This window comes from Pseudonaja textilis, chromosome 7 (assembly GCF_049901715.1).
Source record: "Pseudonaja textilis isolate UNSWEBS1 chromosome 7, rPseTex1.2, whole genome shotgun sequence".
NCBI lineage: Eukaryota > Metazoa > Chordata > Lepidosauria > Squamata > Elapidae > Pseudonaja > Pseudonaja textilis.
In genome coordinates, this window is record NC_141996.1 from 3427853 (window position 1) to 3443711 (window position 15859).

The 15859-nt window shown below is 47.7% G+C and overlaps 1 protein-coding gene across 1 annotated transcript in view; it reads right to left on the reverse strand.

Annotated features, from left to right (window-relative positions):
• MYO7A (myosin VIIA) overlaps positions 1-15859 on the reverse strand; it is a 104898-nt gene that overhangs the window by 18660 nt on the left and 70379 nt on the right. The window contains exons 30-38 of the mRNA XM_087937847.1: positions 14221-14394; positions 13028-13255; positions 11132-11302; positions 8704-8821; positions 6426-6552; positions 5645-5814; positions 3696-3886; positions 1928-2052; positions 873-1030 (exon numbers count right to left, since the gene is read on the reverse strand). Of these exons, the coding sequence (XP_087793973.1) occupies positions 873-1030; positions 1928-2052; positions 3696-3886; positions 5645-5814; positions 6426-6552; positions 8704-8821; positions 11132-11302; positions 13028-13255; positions 14221-14394 (1462 nt within the window). The remainder of the gene's footprint in view (positions 1-872; positions 1031-1927; positions 2053-3695; positions 3887-5644; positions 5815-6425; positions 6553-8703; positions 8822-11131; positions 11303-13027; positions 13256-14220; positions 14395-15859) is intronic.

Below are 15859 nucleotides of genomic sequence, written 5' to 3' on the forward strand. Positions count from 1 at the left end.
CTTTCTTTCTTTCCTTCCTTCCTTCCTTCCTTCCTTCCTTCCTTCCTTCCTTCCTTCCTTCCTTCTTTCTTTCTTTCTTTCCTTCCTTCGTTCCTTCTCCTCTCCCTCTCTCCCACCCTGTCATTTCCTTCCTTCCTTCCTTCCTTCCTTCCTTCCTTCCTTCCTTCCTTCCTTCCTTCTCCTCTCCCTCTCTCCCACCCTGTCATTCCTTCCTTCCTTCCTTCCTTCCTTCCTTCCTTCCTTCCTTCCTTCCTTCCTTCCTCCTCCTTCCTTCCTTCTCCTCTCCCTCTCTCCCACCCTGTCATTCATTCCTTCCTTCCTTCCTTCCTTCCTTCCTTCCTTCCTTCCTTCCTTCCTTCCTTCCTTCCTTCCTTCCTTCCCTTTCCTTTCCTTTCCTTTCCTTTCCCTCCCTCCCTCCTTCCCTCCCTCCCTCTAGAGATAGGACAACCTTTGCATGACAAGCCCATAGTGAACCGAAGAGTTGGAGAAATCTCGTCCATTCAACGAGAAGCTAATCTAAATGAGACCCAGGAGGTAAAAGGGAAGTGAACCGAAGTCCAGGTGAGCTCTTACCTCAAGATCTGGTGCTGACGCCCCACCTGGCTGGCTTCCCAAAACGTCTAAAACCAAATCCATGGAAGTCCTGGAGAACCCTGGCTTTGACCGTAACAAGGCTGGCTCTGAAGGCCATCTACTGGGAGATGAGAGGGCTTCCTAGGGCAGTTTGGTGGCCCACCGAGAGAACAAGTTCTGGACTAAATGGACCTGGGCTCCCAACGAGATGGCCACCACTTATGTTCCAAGGAAACCAGCATCAGACTCCATAGGATGTTTCACATGTGGGGGAAATGACTCCGAATTCAGAAGGATATCGATAAAAGCCATGCAAGCTTCTTGAGATAGCTCCTCACTGCTTAGGACCTTCTTCAGCAGGGGCTGTTTGATAGGCTCCCTGGTGTAGGACCACAACTTGTCTTTCCCTCGGTTTTTGGTGATCATCACCCTGCTCAGGGTGTGTTTGGGAGGAGGCCTGGCAAAGAAAACGGGCTGTCAATCAAGGGAGGTCCTAATACCACTCTATAAAGCCTTAGTAAGACCGCACCTGCATCCAGTTTGGGTCACTATCAAAAAAGGCTGTTGAGACTCTAGAAAAAGTGCAGAGAAGAGCAACCAGGATAATTAGGGGACTGGAGGCTAAAAGATATGAAGAACGGTTGCAGGAACTGGGCTTGGCTAGTCTAGGGAAGAGAAGGACCAGGGGAGACAGGAGAGCATCTTCCAATATTTGAGGGGCTGCCCCAGAGAGGAGGAAAGGAGGGTCAAGCTATTCTCCAAGGCACCAGAAAGCCAGACGAGGAACAACGGATGGAAACTGAATTAGGAGAAATTCAAATCTGCTCCTAATGCAAAACACAAGCAGAGGAGTTTCAGTATCAGTTTCTCAGCACCAAGCAGCTTTAGGACAGAAAAAATTAAGCTAAGCCACGCCCAGGCTCCTTGCTGTCTCCTTCTCGCTCGCACAGCAAAAACTGTTTCAGTTTCCAAACAGCCCTCCACTCTCTCACACACTGACAGGACGCTAGCCGGATGAATATCGATGGATGCTGGCAGGCAGGGGCAGAATTTTCCCCTCTTATTTTCCTCCCCCCAAAACTAAGCCCGACCACATAGTTTCGTAAGCGAAACACAGGTACACGGCTAACTCGTCACAAAAAGAAGACGCCAGATGAAAACTGACCAGGGTGTTCAACATAGGAGACGAGGAGGCTGAACTGGAAGGTGGGGTTAAACGTGTTATTTAGTTTGAGCTCAAAGTGTGGTCGTAAGTCGAGGACCGCTGGCACAGATAGTAATGATCAGCTCTTCGGTGTGGTGAACTCACCAAGTTCTTCCCTCCTGATATCCAGCTCAATTTGGACGGCTTTACCTAAAATAATCGTAGGAGAATTCTTCCAGCGTGTACGGCTTGATCCTTTCTTCGCTGTCGCTCAGCACCAGCTGGGACGTCCTTATGACTTCTTGCCGCTGATTTGGAGTCATGGTTACCAAAGCCTGGAGCGGGGTGGGTGGGTGGGGAGAGCAGAGAAGGTCCCAGGGGGTTATTGCAAATAAAAATGGACTGAAAACGAATCAGAGGAAGTCCTGTGACTCCCACTTTCTCCAACATCCGACCCCCCGCAATTTGCATCCATATTTTTTGCACGGTCGTTAAAGCGAGTCACTGCATGTGGTTAAATTAGTCACCCGGAAATTAAGTGAATCTGACTTCCTCCTCCTCCTCCTCCTCCTCCTCTCTGCAAACTACTTCCCTTCTAGCACTGATGATGTTACCTAGCTGGGTAATGAAACATTTGCAAGAAAACAATCAAGCCCAGAGCACCAAAGACCCTACAGTTTTCCTCCTCCTCCTCCTCCTCCTCCTCCTCCTCCTCCTCCTCCTCCTCCTCCTCCTCCTTTTCCTCCTTCTCCTTCTCTTTGCAAACCCCACTCCATTCTAGCACTGATAATATTACCTAGCTGGGTCATGAAATGTCTGCAAGAAAACAACCTAGCTGAGAGAGCACCAAGGGCTCCACAGTTCTCCTCTTCCTCCTCCTGTCCCCTTCCTCCTCCTCCTCCTCCTCCTCCCCCCCCTCCTCCTCTCTGCAAACCCCTTCCCTTCTAGCACTGATGATGTTACCTAGATGGGTAATGAAACGTTTGCAAGAAAACAATCAAGCCCAGAGCACTAAGGACCCAACAGTTCTCCTCCTCTTCCTCCTTCTCCTCCTCCTCCTCCTCCTCCTCCTCTTTGCAAACACCACTCCATTCTAGCACTGATAATATTACCTAGCTGGGTCATGAAATGTCTGCAAGAAAACAACCTAGCTGAGAGAGCACCAAGGGCTCCACAGTCCTCCTCTTCCTCCTCCTCCTCTCCCACTCCTCCTCCTCCTTCTCCCACTGATGAGGTTCCCTAGTTGGGTCACAAAATGTCTGCAAGAAAACCATCAAGCTCCGAGAGCTCCAAGGACCCCACAGCTCAACCCTGTTGAAAATATTCAAATATTCTCTTCTATTGGTACTGAGCAGAGTAGAAATCAAGATCCTAATGAAGGATGAAAAAAAAAAACTTATGCCATCAACACTGTCCAGCCAAGCTACTGGATATAAATAAGGTACAACCCCCCCGCCACCCTTCCTTCCAGCACTGATGATGCTATCTAGTGGGGTCATGAAATATCCACAAGAAAACAGCCAAGCTCAGAGAACACCAAGGACCTTACAGTTCTCCTACCCCCCTCTGCAAACCCCTTCCCTTCCAGCACTGATGATGTTAACTAATTCGGTCGTGAAATGTCTGGATGAAAACAACCAAGTTCAGAGAGCACCGAGGACCCCACAGTCCTTCTCCTTCGATGTCAGCCCTCCTCCTCCTCCTCCTCTTCTTCCTCTTCCTCTCTGCAAACTCCCCCCCACCTTCTGGCACTGACAATGTTCCCTAGATGGGTAATGAAAGGTCTGCAAAAAACCAGCCACGCTCAGAAAGCACCAAGGACTCCCCGAGACCAGTTTCAGGAAAATAGAAATTCGTTCATTCATTCATTCAATTTCAATGGCCTCCCAGCTCAATCAAGCGAATATGGACATCTTCCCCCCAGAAAACTCCTATTTTTCTCTGTTGAAGCAATCGGCGCTTGTATCGGGAGGTTTACCACGATGTCCGGAGGAGGCATGGTCATTGTGGGCAGGACGTAGACCGAATCGGTTGGAAAATCTCCCTTTTGCTTGGTCCGTTCATTGACTCCGTTGGCCCAGCCGGAATTCATTACGTTTTCCCCCGTGTCTTGGTCCAGGATTAGCAAATCTCCTTTGAGGAAGCTGAGAAAACCGGAGTCGTCGCCAGCTGGAGAGAGAGAGAGAGAGAGAGAGAGAGAGACAGAATTGGAAGAAGTCAGCGTGGTGGACAAGAGAAAGATCTGGATCTACCTGGAGAAGATCTCTGTGTGATGACCCAGGATGGGATACAAAATAAACACAGTCACACACAAAAAAAAACAGGTGAAGCCCCTTTTATTCCTTCATTTTGCTTCCAAGCTCCATATTTTCTTGACTGGAGACAAAAAACTCTCATGCAAGCAGTTATAAAAAGGAGGAAATGCCGTTTAAATTATAAAGAGTAAAAAACAACACGAACCAGGCAAGATAAGGGCTTGAAGACGTCCACAGATAACGGAACACACACTGGGAAGGACACCAAACTCAGAGAGGAACCATAAACTAGAGATATTTTCACGCTTTGCTTCCAGCACTGGCCCATGCGCAGTTTGTCCTTTTAAACAGTCCTCAGAGCTGCAGCCCATGAAGGGGATCAGGGCCCCTTCCTCCCCTTTAGACCATGCCATTCCCGTTTCTCCCTTATCCTCTCTTCCCTGTGTGCCCTAGGATGGAGAGGGGATGGGCCTGGGTCCTCCTCCAACTGCCCAGCCGGCCTCTGCCCTTCCCCAGCCTCCTCCACAACCTCCGGAGCCACACTTCCACTCCCTGTCGGCTGTTCCTCCTCTCCCTCAGTCTCCGCCAAGGGCATAACACCTCTGGGTGGTTGCCAGGATGATCTGGGCTCCAGGCCAATGACCCCTCAAGACCAAGGATGAACTAAGACCAGGGGTCTCCAACCCTGGCAACTTTAAGACTTGTGGACTTCAACTGCCAGAATTCCTCAGCCAGCAGCAGATAGTTGTCAAGTTATGACCATAATTGAGCCCAAAATTTATGGTCGTAAGTTATGGTCGTTGTTAAAGCAGATTCCCCACATGAACACTGATTTTACGGTCTTTTTTTGTTCTGGTCATTAAATGAATCACTGTGGCCATTAAATGAATACAGAGATTGTTGAGCGGATCCATTGTCTGAATAGGAAAAAAAGGAAAGAGGGAAAAAAGAAAGGAAAGGAGGGAGGGAAGGAGAATAAGAGAGAGAATGGGAAAGAAGGAAGGAAGGAGAATAGGAGAGAGAACAGGAAGGAAGGAAGGGAAGAAGGGAGGAAGGATGGAAGGGAGGGAGGGATGGAGGGAGGTAGGAAGGAAGGAAGGAAGGGAGGGAGGGAAGGAGAATAGGAGAGAATGGGAAGGAAGGAGAATAGGAGAGAGAACAGGAAGGAAGGGAGGGAGGAAGGAAGGAAGGAAGGAAGGAAGGAAGGAAGGAAGGAAGGAAGGAAGGAAGGAAGGAAGGGAGGGAGGGAGGGAGAAGAGGAGAGAGAATGGGAAGGAAGGAGAATAGGAGAGAGAATGGGAAAGAAGGAAGAAAGGAAGGAAGAAAGGGAGGGACAAAGTGAATGAGTAAGGAAGGAGAATAGGAAACCAAACGGGAAGGAAGGAAGGAAGGAAGGAAGGAAGGAAGGAAGGAAGGAAGGAAGGAAGGAAGGAAGGAAGGAAGAATAGGAGAGCAAACGGGAAGGAATGAAGGAGAGAAGGGGGAAGGTGAGGGATGGACGGAGGAAGGAAGGAAGAGAGGAGGAGACAGAACAGGAAGGAAGGGGGGGAGGAAGGGAAGGAAGGAAGGAAGGAAAGAGAAAAAGGAAGGAAAGGGAAGGAAAGCCTTTTCCCTTGAGGAATTAACTCCCAATTTCCCTCACTAAATCCTTCCGTTTGGCTCCTCGGCTCACCGGGATTTGGGTTGTCTTGCAGCGTGACCACGTATTTCGACCTTTTCCTCAGCCCTTCCAGGAAGGTGACCACCAGGGCCCGGATGTCCTCTGCGTTGTTGGACGTGAAGGTGTACTCGTCGCCTTTGATGGTCGCCAGTGTGAAGCTCTGTCCTTGGAGTTTCCCTCCACTGCAGAAAAGACGACCAAAAGGAAAGAATTCAGCCTGGCATGTTAACCCTAGAAGTCCTCCCAACCCCTTGGCAAAAATATCTACTTGGCTTCCTTGGGCAAACACAACGTGGCCATTAGAGAAAGAATCCGGCCATTGATGGAAGGAATGAGATGACTTCAGGTTTGATTCTGTGTGTCCATCACACACACACACACACAAACACAAAACACACAGATCACCTGTTTGGGGGAAGTACGATGGCACCTATATTTCTTGCAAGAGAACCTCAGAAACTAAATTTGGTTTTGGCTTCAGAGTTCTGCTTGGCCGGCGACAAATTGGCACCAATTTTGGCCAGTGGGCAGAATGAGCTTGAAATATAAGAAATATTAAGACTGATTATTCAGGATCCAGATCGGTGTTGCCAATTCTCTAGATAATTGGAAATGGCCACTTACAACAGTATTTTCTCAACCTTGGCAACTTTACGATGGGTGGACTTCAACTCCCAGAGTTCTGGGAGTTGAAGCCCACATCTCTTAAATTTGTCAAGTTTGAGAAAAACTTCCTTAGGTTCACGCAGTTATGGATTACCTGGCTTGTTGTTGTTGCTTTTAAAGGTCTTACCTATTGCTGGAGACAGCGGTTATCTCTGGGAAGGAAAATTCCAGAAGGACTTGTTCTTGTTCATCGACAAAATACACCCCGGTCCAGTTCACAGCTACAATCAGTTCGTTTTGTGGAAGGCTGGGACCTGATGTTAGACAACAACAAAAAATCGAAAGAAAGGCAGGTGTGGTCTCACCCCCAAACGTCACCCCAAACATCACCTGAAGAGGCAGGACAAGAAACAATGGATGGAAACTAATCAAGGAGGGAAACAACGTGGAACTAAGGAGGAATTTCCTGACAGGAAGAACGATTAACCAGTGGAACGACTTGCCACTAGAAGTTGTGGGGGCTCTCCATCACTGGAGGTTTTTAAGAAGAGATTGGATAACCAGTTGTCTGAAATGGTATAGAGCTCTGATGGCGAACCTATGGCACGCGTGCCACAAGGTGGCACGCAGAGCCATTTGTGCCAGCATAGGAGCTGCAGGCAAACTTACCTCACTGCGCATGTGCGCACCTCACGGCAGATTTTTGGCTGATTTGAGGCCTTTTTCAGCCTCCCAGAGGCTTGAGGAAGGCTTCTGTAGGCTATGCAGGCCGAAAACTAGCCCCGTTTCGTCACTTTCTGTTTTTCCGGAAATATCGGAAGTCACGAAACGGGCCTAGTTTTCGGCCTGCAAAGCCTGCAGAAGCCTTCCTCAAGCTTCTGGGAGGCCGAAAAAGGCCTCAAACCGGTCAGAATCACCTGTGAGGCGCAGTGCAGGTAACGGGGCGGTGAGGTGGGTGGATGGGGATTGCGCGTGCATGCCTAGGGGGCGGCAGGGGGCATTGCCTTCTGGGTGCTGGTGTGTGAGTGCTAGCGCCCGCACAATTTTTTGTACAGGAGCCCAGAAAGGTTATCCACCCCTGATATAGGGTTTCCTGCTTGTATACAGGGGGTTGGACTAGAAGACCTTCCAAGGACCCTTCCAGCTGTCTTCTGAACTGAATTAGATATATCTAATTTAATGACAAGAAGGACTAGAGGGGACATGATAGCAGTCTTCCAATATTTGAGGAGCTGCCACACAGAACAGGGAGTCAATTTATTTTCCAAAGCCCAGAGGGTTGTTTAACGACCACAGATTCAACCTCAGCGGTCGCTAAATGACCACAGATTTTACCTCAGTGCTCAGGTTATTCATCCAATGAATAACCACAGTGGGTTTTCTTAATACCTGCCACAAAAGAGGTCACAAAATCATACAGCCATCATGAATTGCGACCAGAATGGGCAGGTTCCATTATGGTCATAACTCAAGGACTCACTTTACATGTGCTAGCTAGAAATCTACCAAACAAGTTTTCTGGGAGAAACCATTTTGTCTAGATTCTGAATAGGACATTTACTATTCCATCCATCCTTAAAATATCCCAATTGAATTACAGCAGGCTCAGTAATTCAGGTGGGATATTTTGATGAGGAACACACAGAAAATATTCGAGGACTCGTTTTATCGATGGTTAGAGAAAAAAATATGAAAGTTAGAGACTAGTGAATAGAAAATATGTTTACAGAAGCACGTAAGTTAAGATGAGGATTGTGATATGATGTGTATCAGTAATAAGCTAAGAATAGAGAATTAATACCAATGTAACGATCCAGGAAACAAAGCGATCTTTTGAAAACTCTAAAAACACTTGGAAGTTGACTGAAATCTTGCAGCTGTCAACTCATAAAATATTTTTACGGTCTTTTAGAGTTCCCAACAGAAAGGGAAGGGGGGGGGAAAGGGGTTTGAAAGAGCAGTGCGGCAGCTTGGAAATCGAAAGTGCATTCCATAAATATTTTTCAGCGATAGTGACTAGGTGACTGAAGTTTCTGCCATGCAAAATTCCAACTGGAGGGCATGATTGAGGACTCTGGGCTAGGGAGGTGTCCCATTGGAGAATATGAATTACGATACACCAGAGGGGTGGGGGGAAAAACCAGGGTGACCAAGGGTGACCATGAATGATGTATCTCAGAGTCGGCTACACCAACATGGCATGTTAACTCTCAATAAATCCTGTTTAGTTTTGGAAGTTTGGCTCGAGGCTCATGATTTAAATCGGGGTGACTGCCGGAATCCTGACAGCAGCATTTTGTGATTGGAGAAGGTGCTTGGGGTGTCTCGAATGCTGGCAGAAGAGCACACGTGATCAGGAAAAGTTGACAACCTAATTGCATGAGTGACCCCCCCACTACCTGTTGAGGGCAATCTGTCGTTTGTGAATCTGTCGTCTTCGAGCGATGGGAAACTTTGGGGCTTACCTGAAAACTTAAATGCTTCGTAGAACCTGGAGAAGAGCAAAGGCCACTTAAAGCGAGCGAAGTCCACCACTTCCTCCTTAACTCTCTTAGGATCCATCCTCTTCTGAGTATAAATTCCCTGGAACGCAAAAGGGAAAAAAAAATATATTGGTAACAGATAACAGACAATCAGAGTTGGAAGGGACCTTATAGGTCATCTAGTCCAACCCACCGCCCAAGCGGGAGACCCTACGCCATTTCTGACAGATCGCAGCCCGGTCTCTTCTTGAAAGCCTCCAGGGATGAAGCTCCCACAACTTCGGAATAACAGAATAATAACAGATTAATAGAGTTGGAAGGGGCCCTAGAGGTCAGCTAGTCCGACCCCAAGCAGGAGACCTTACACCATTTCTGACAGAGGGCAGTCCAGTCTCTTCTTGAAAGCCTCCAGGGATGAAGCTCCCACAACTTCTGAAGGCAACTTCCTTTCCATGGGTTGATGGCTCTCACTGTCAGAAAGTTTCTCCTCATTTCCAAGTTGAATCTCTCCTTGTTCAGTTTCCATCCATTGTTCCTTGTCTGGCCTTTCGGGGGCTTTGGAGAATAGCTTGACCCCCTTCCTCCTCTCTGGGGCGGCCCCTCAAATATTGGAAATATTGCTATCCTGTCTCCCCAGGTCCGTCTCTTCACTAGACCAGCCAGGCCCAGTAACCCGTTCTTCATATGTTTTAGTCTCCAGTCCCCTTGGAGGTCTTCTAGTCCAACCCCCCTGCTCAAGCAGGAGATCCTATAGTATGGGCTATAAATGGCCTATACCATTTCCGATAAATATTTATCCAATTTTTTTGTCATACCCCTGGTGGAGACTGACTCTGAGGGAGAAGAGGAACGGCCAACAGGGAGTGGAAGTGTGGCTCCAGAGGTTGTGGAGGAGGCTGGGGAAGGGCAGAGGCCGGCTGGGCAGTCAGAGGAGGACCCAGGCCCATCCCCTCTGCATCCTAGGACAAGCAGGGAGGAGAGGGGAAGGGAGAAACGGAAATGGCATGGTCTACAGGGGAGGAAGGGGCCCTGATCCCCTTCGTGGACTGCAGCTGTGACAACTGGATAAGAGGACGGACATGCGTACTGGTGAACGCTGGAAACAAAGCGTTGTTTTATTTTGGTCTGAAGTTATCTTGTTTGGCGTCCTTCCAACAGACTGCGTCTTGTTATCTCCTCGAATTTGGTAATTACTTATCCTGTTTCCGTTGTGGAAATGTCATCATTGTAATTTGTTTGGTTTTTTTTTAATTTCACTTCTATCTGCTCATTAAGTTCGGACTGTATTGCTTTCTTTTGAAGACTATTTTTGAGTATGTTTTATTTCCAGCCGAGTATTATTAGAACAGTGGGGCCAATAAAGAACATTTATTTACGTTTTGGATTTTGTTACGTTTGTATCCCACCCTGGGTCATCACACTTTTCTTAAAAACTTCCAGCACCTACAACTTCTAGAGCCAAGCTGTTCCACTGGTTAATTCTCTTCACTGTTAGGAAATTCCTCTAGGCGAGACTAGAACTCACGGTCTCCTAATGATTAGCCCATTAAGTCACCTAACAAGCTTTCTTGTCTAAGGTGGGACTAGAACTCACTGTCTCCTGATGATTGGCCCAAAGTCACCCAGCTGGCTTTCGTACCTAAGGCAGGACTAGAACTCACTGTCTCCTGATGATTGGCCCAAAGTCACCCAGCCAGCTTTCATGCCTAAGGCAGGACTAGAACTCACTGTCTCCCAGTGATTGGCCCAAAGTCACCCAGTTGGCTTTCGTCCCTAAGGTGGGACTAGAACTCACCGTCTCCTGGTGATTGGCCCAAAGTCACCCAGCCAGCTTTCATGCCTAAGGCGGGACTAGAACTCACCGTCTCCCAGTGATTGGCCCAAAGTCCCCCAGCTGGCTTTCATGCCTAAGGCGGGACTAGAACTCACTGTCTCCTGATGATTGGCCCAAAGTCACCCAGCCAGCTTTCATGCCTAAGGCAGGACTAGAACTCACTGTCTCCCAGTGATTGGCCCAAAGTCACCCAGTTGGCTTTCGTCCCTAAGGTGGGACTAGAACTCACCGTCTCCTGGTGATTGGCCCAAAGTCACCCAGTCAGCTTTCATGCCTAAGGCGGGACTAGAACTCACCGTCTCCCAGTGATTGGCCCAAAGTCCCCCAGCTGGCTTTCATGCCTAAGGCGGGACTAGAACTCACTGTCTCCCAGTGATTGGCCCAAAGTCACCCAGCTGGCTTTCGTCCCTAAGGTGGGACTAGAACTCACGGTCACTTGATGATTGACCCAAAGTCATCCAGCCGGATTTCATGCCTAAGGCTGGACTTGAACTCATGGCCTCTTATCCACTGCAGGTGGGCCTTCTATCCTGCATCCTCTCACTCCTGTTGCAAAAGGGAATCCCTCCGCGTTACCTTTTTATGGGCCGCGATGATAAACTGAGCCCACTTCTCGACCGTTTTGGAAGGCGTGATCTCTCGGTCGGGAATGTAGGATGGGATCAGACTCAAAAGACGCTCCAAGACCATTTCAGATCCATAATCCACGTAGTATTGCTGGGAAGCTAATTCGGCCATGTCTTCCTCCTGCAAAGACAGACGGGAAGAACAATTAAAAAAAAAAAGAGCTAGTGGCCCTCAACTTACAACCCTTTGTTCAGCCACTGGGTTGTGGCCTGGTGGCCCAGCGGCCCCTGCAGCAGCCGAATCAGAGGAGGAGTTAGCGTGGGAGTCGGGGTCGGCATTAAGGCAACCTGAGAGCTCCGAGGGGGAAGAGAGAATGGGGCTGGCAGAGAGAGAGAGAGAGAGAGAGAGAGAGAGGGAGGGAGGGAGGGAGAGAGAGAGAGAGAGAGAGAGAGAGAGAAAGAGAGAGAGAAAGAGGAGAGAAAGAGAGAGAGAGAGAGGAGAGAGAGATGAGAGAGAGAGAGAGAGAGAGAGAGAGAGAGAGAGAGAAAGAGAGAGAGAGAGAGAGGAGAGAGAGAGAAAGAGAAAGAGAAAGAGGAGAGAGAAAGAGAGAGAGAAAGAGGAGAGAGAGAGAGAGAGAGAGAGAGAGAGAAAGAGAAAGAGGAGAGAGAGAGAGAGAGAGAGAGAGAGAGAAAGAGAGAGAGAGAGAGAGGAGAGAGAGAGAGAGAGAGAGAGAGATCTGAATCTACCCAGGACCAAACTCACAGACTGGGCCGTCCATCAGCCCTCAGAAGGAGAGTCAACAGCCGCCAGGTCTGGAAGTGGCTGATGAGGGAGAGGAGGAACAGCTGGGTCTAGTGCCTGACAAGCACATGTGCAGAAGGCAGAGGAGAGGAGAGCAGTGGAAATCTATGGGCCGGTCCTTGGGACGAAAGAGCCATCACTGCTAGCGAAGCCCCACCCTAGCTCTGGGAATAAAAGGCGGGGGGGAGAGGGAATTCAAATTTTAAACAACTGGTTCTGTGGGCATGGCCAGAGGGAGTGGCTAGGTGGGTGTGGTCATGTGGGTTGGGTGTGGCTAGGTAGATGTGGCCATAAGCTGTTGCAAGTCGAGGACTATCTGGACATAAGAATCTGGCCAACCAACAGTCAAAGCTAAATTGGTGCTTGAAAAGGAAGGGCCAGCAGAATTACGTGTGTGTATTTGTGTTGGGCTTGGTCTCTTGTGGCAATGCAATGATGCCAAACTATTGACGCGTTTAACCCCGCCTTCCATTTCAGCCTACTCGTCTCCTATATTGGACACCCTCGTCAGTTTTCATTTGGCGCCTACTTTTTATGATGAGTTAGCCGTGTACCTGTGTTTTGCTACAAAACTATGTGGTCGGGCTTAGTTTCGGGGGAGGAAAATAAGGGCGGGGGGGAAATTCTGCCTCTGCCTACCAGCATCCATCGGTATTCATATGGCTAGTGTCCTGTCAGTGTGAGAGAGCTGTTTGGAAACTGAAAGAGTATTTGCTGTGTGAACAAGAACGAGACAGCCAGGAGCCTGGGCGTGGCTTAGCTCAACTGTTCTGTACTAAAGCTGCTTGGTAGTCTGAAACTGAAACTCCTCTGCTTGTGTTTTGCATTTGGAAGAGATTTCTTTTCAGGTGGGGAGGGGGAGTAGAACTCCTTAGCATCAGAGCGTGTTAATAATAATAATAATACAGGAAATACTTTCGAAAAACCCTTTCTTAGTGAGCACCTAGAAGCCAAGGGGAACATAGATGCCAAATTTCAAGTGTGTAGGCTTTACGGTTCTGGAGATTTTGTGATGATGCGTGAGGGGATCTTTCGCTTTTATAAATATAGATTTCAGCTTGCCCCGAATTTTGAAGGTGGCAGGGACCCCAAATGCCGGTTTACCTTATCACATCGGTACTCCCCAAACTTCACCCCTCGGACGATCTGCTGGTAAATGAGGTTGGTGGCAACGTAGTCGTCGGTGGGATTGTGCCAGGGGGTGAAGATTTCCTTTCTGAAGAAGAGTCGCCAAGGGGCATTGCGTTCCTGGGCACCCTGCTCCTTGGCAAACTGCTCGCACTGGGAGATGGCGTCCATGACGTGGTCGCTGCCGCTTCCAAGGGAAGAGACCTGGGAAAGGGGAGAGAAAGAGAAAGCCGGCTTGGTAACTTGGGGCCAATCACCAGGAGATGGTGAGTTCTAGTCCCGCCTTAGCCATGAAAGCCAACTGGGTGACTTTGGGTCAATCATCAAGTGACAGTGAGTTCTAGTCCCGCCTTAGGCATGAAAGCCAACGGGGTGAGTGACTGTTAGGGGCCAATTGCTAGGAGACGGTGAGTTCTAGTCCCCCTTAGGCCTGAGAAAGCCAGCTGGGTGACTTTGGGCCAATTGCCTTAGGAGACGGTGAGTTCTAGTCCCGCCTTAGGCATGAAAGCCAACTGGGTGACTTTGGGCCAATTGCTAGGAGACGGTGAGTTCTAGTCCCCCTAGGCTGAAAGCCACTGGGTGACTTTGGGCCAATCACCAGCAGACGACGGTGAGTTCTAGTCCCACGTTAGGCATGAAAGCCAACTGGGTGACTTTCGGCCAATCAGCAGAAGACAAGGAGTTCTAGTCCCGCCTTAGGCATGAAAGCCAACGGAGTGACTTTGGGCCAATTGCTAGGAGACGGTGAGTTCTAGTCCCGCCTTAGGCGTGAAAGCCAGCTGGGTGACTTTCGGCCAATCAGCAGAAGACAAGGAGTTCTAGTCCTGCCATAGGCATGAAAGCCAACTGAGTGACTTTGGGCCAATTGCTAGGAGACGGTGAGTTCTAGTCCCGCCTTAGGCATGAAAGCCAACTGGGTGACTTTCGGCCAATCAGCAGAAGACAAGGAGTTCTAGTCCCGCCTTAGGCATGAAAGCCAACTGGGTGGCTTTGGGCCAATTGCTAGGAGACAGTGAGTTCTAGTCCCGCCTTAGGCATGAAAGCCATCTGGGTAAGAGGTTGAGTCAGGGTTTCCCAAACTTTTTCACATTTAAAACGTGTGGACTTCAACTCCCACAATTCCCCCAGCCAACTTACTTGAGGTCTTTCCTCCCGTCGCTTTTTCCTACCTTGTCGAAGAGTGCAATGTAAAGGGAGAAGCCAAAATGGTCCTTCAGGCTTATCTTGTCGGCCAACGAGGTGCAAAGCTCCTTGGCCGTAGTGGCCGAGTCGGTTAACAAGGTCTTAGTGGTACCGTCCATAAATGTGACCGGAAGCATGATAGGCTTCTTGGATTTGGTCGCCTGGAAGAAGAAGACAAGATGATTGCAACCTGAAGCTGGATCAGAGAAAATTTTGGGCTGCCCCGAGTTACAGCTTGGCATGAATTATGGGTATTCCTCCACTTATGACTGGTTGCTTAGCGACTCTTCAAAGTTATGACAAACTTAAGAGGCAGAAATTAGATGGGGAAAGGTTATTTATTGTTCTGTATAAGTGAAAGATGGAGGTTGTTTTACAATGATAAGTGTGCTGGTACAATTAATAGGATTATATATCAGCCAACAGAATTATAAATATTGTTATAAATACTCCATATATTGTTAATACATTACTAGTATTGGGTATATCTGTTATTTTCTTCTTTGGTAAAATGAAATATGCCTGGACGATACACCGTCTTCAAAATATCTCTATATCAATCAATACATAAACTTGATTAAAAAAATATTTATGACAAACTTCCAAAAATTTACTTTTGATATAGATATAACTGTCCTGTTGGGTTCTGCAACCCAACAGGACAGACGCAGACTTCAGAGAGTAATTAGGACTGCAGAAGAAAACGATTACTACCAACCTGCTTTCAATCGAGGACCTGTATCCTTCATGAGTCAAAAAGAGGGCTGTGAAAATATTTACATCCTGGACACAAACTGTTTCAACTCCTTCCCTCAAAACGAGGATGTAGAGCCCTGCACACCAGAACAACTAGACACAAGGAGAGTTTTTCCCCCAATGCCATCACTCTGCTAAACAAATAATTCCCTCAACACTGTCCAACTATTTACAAAGTCTGCACTGCTATTGCTGTTGCTCTTCTTATCACTCCTTATCACCCATCCCCTCCCACTTGCGACTGTATGACTGACTTTGTCCCTTGTATCCTTACGATTTATATTGACTGTTTCCTAGATCGCTTATTGTACCCTATGACTATCGTTAAGGGTTGGACCTTATAATTCTTGACTCTTGAGGAATGTATCTTTTCTTTTATGTACACTGAGAGCATTTGCACCAAGACAAATTCCTTGTGCGTCCAATCACACTTGGCCAATAAAGAATTCTATTCTATTCTATTCTATTCTATTCTATTCTATTCTATTCTATTCTATTCTATTCTATTCTATTCTATTCTGATTTCTTATTCTATTCTACTTTCTGTTCTTTTCTGTTCTCTTCTATTTTGATTTCTTATTCTATTCTATTCCTCATTCCATTCCATATTTTCTATTCTATTCTATTCTATTCTATTCTATTCTATTCTATTCTATTCTATTCTATTCTATTCTATTCTATTCTATAAAAAGTTGGAAAAGGAGAAAAGGAGAAGAGAGAGCTAAATTTTCAAGATCAGGAAGAAAGTGTTGTACCTGATGATTCTTGACTCTGGACGAATGTCTCTTTTCTTTGATGTAGACTGAGAGCATTTGCACCAAAGACAAATTCCTTGTGTGTCCAATCATACTTGGCCAATCAAAGAATTAT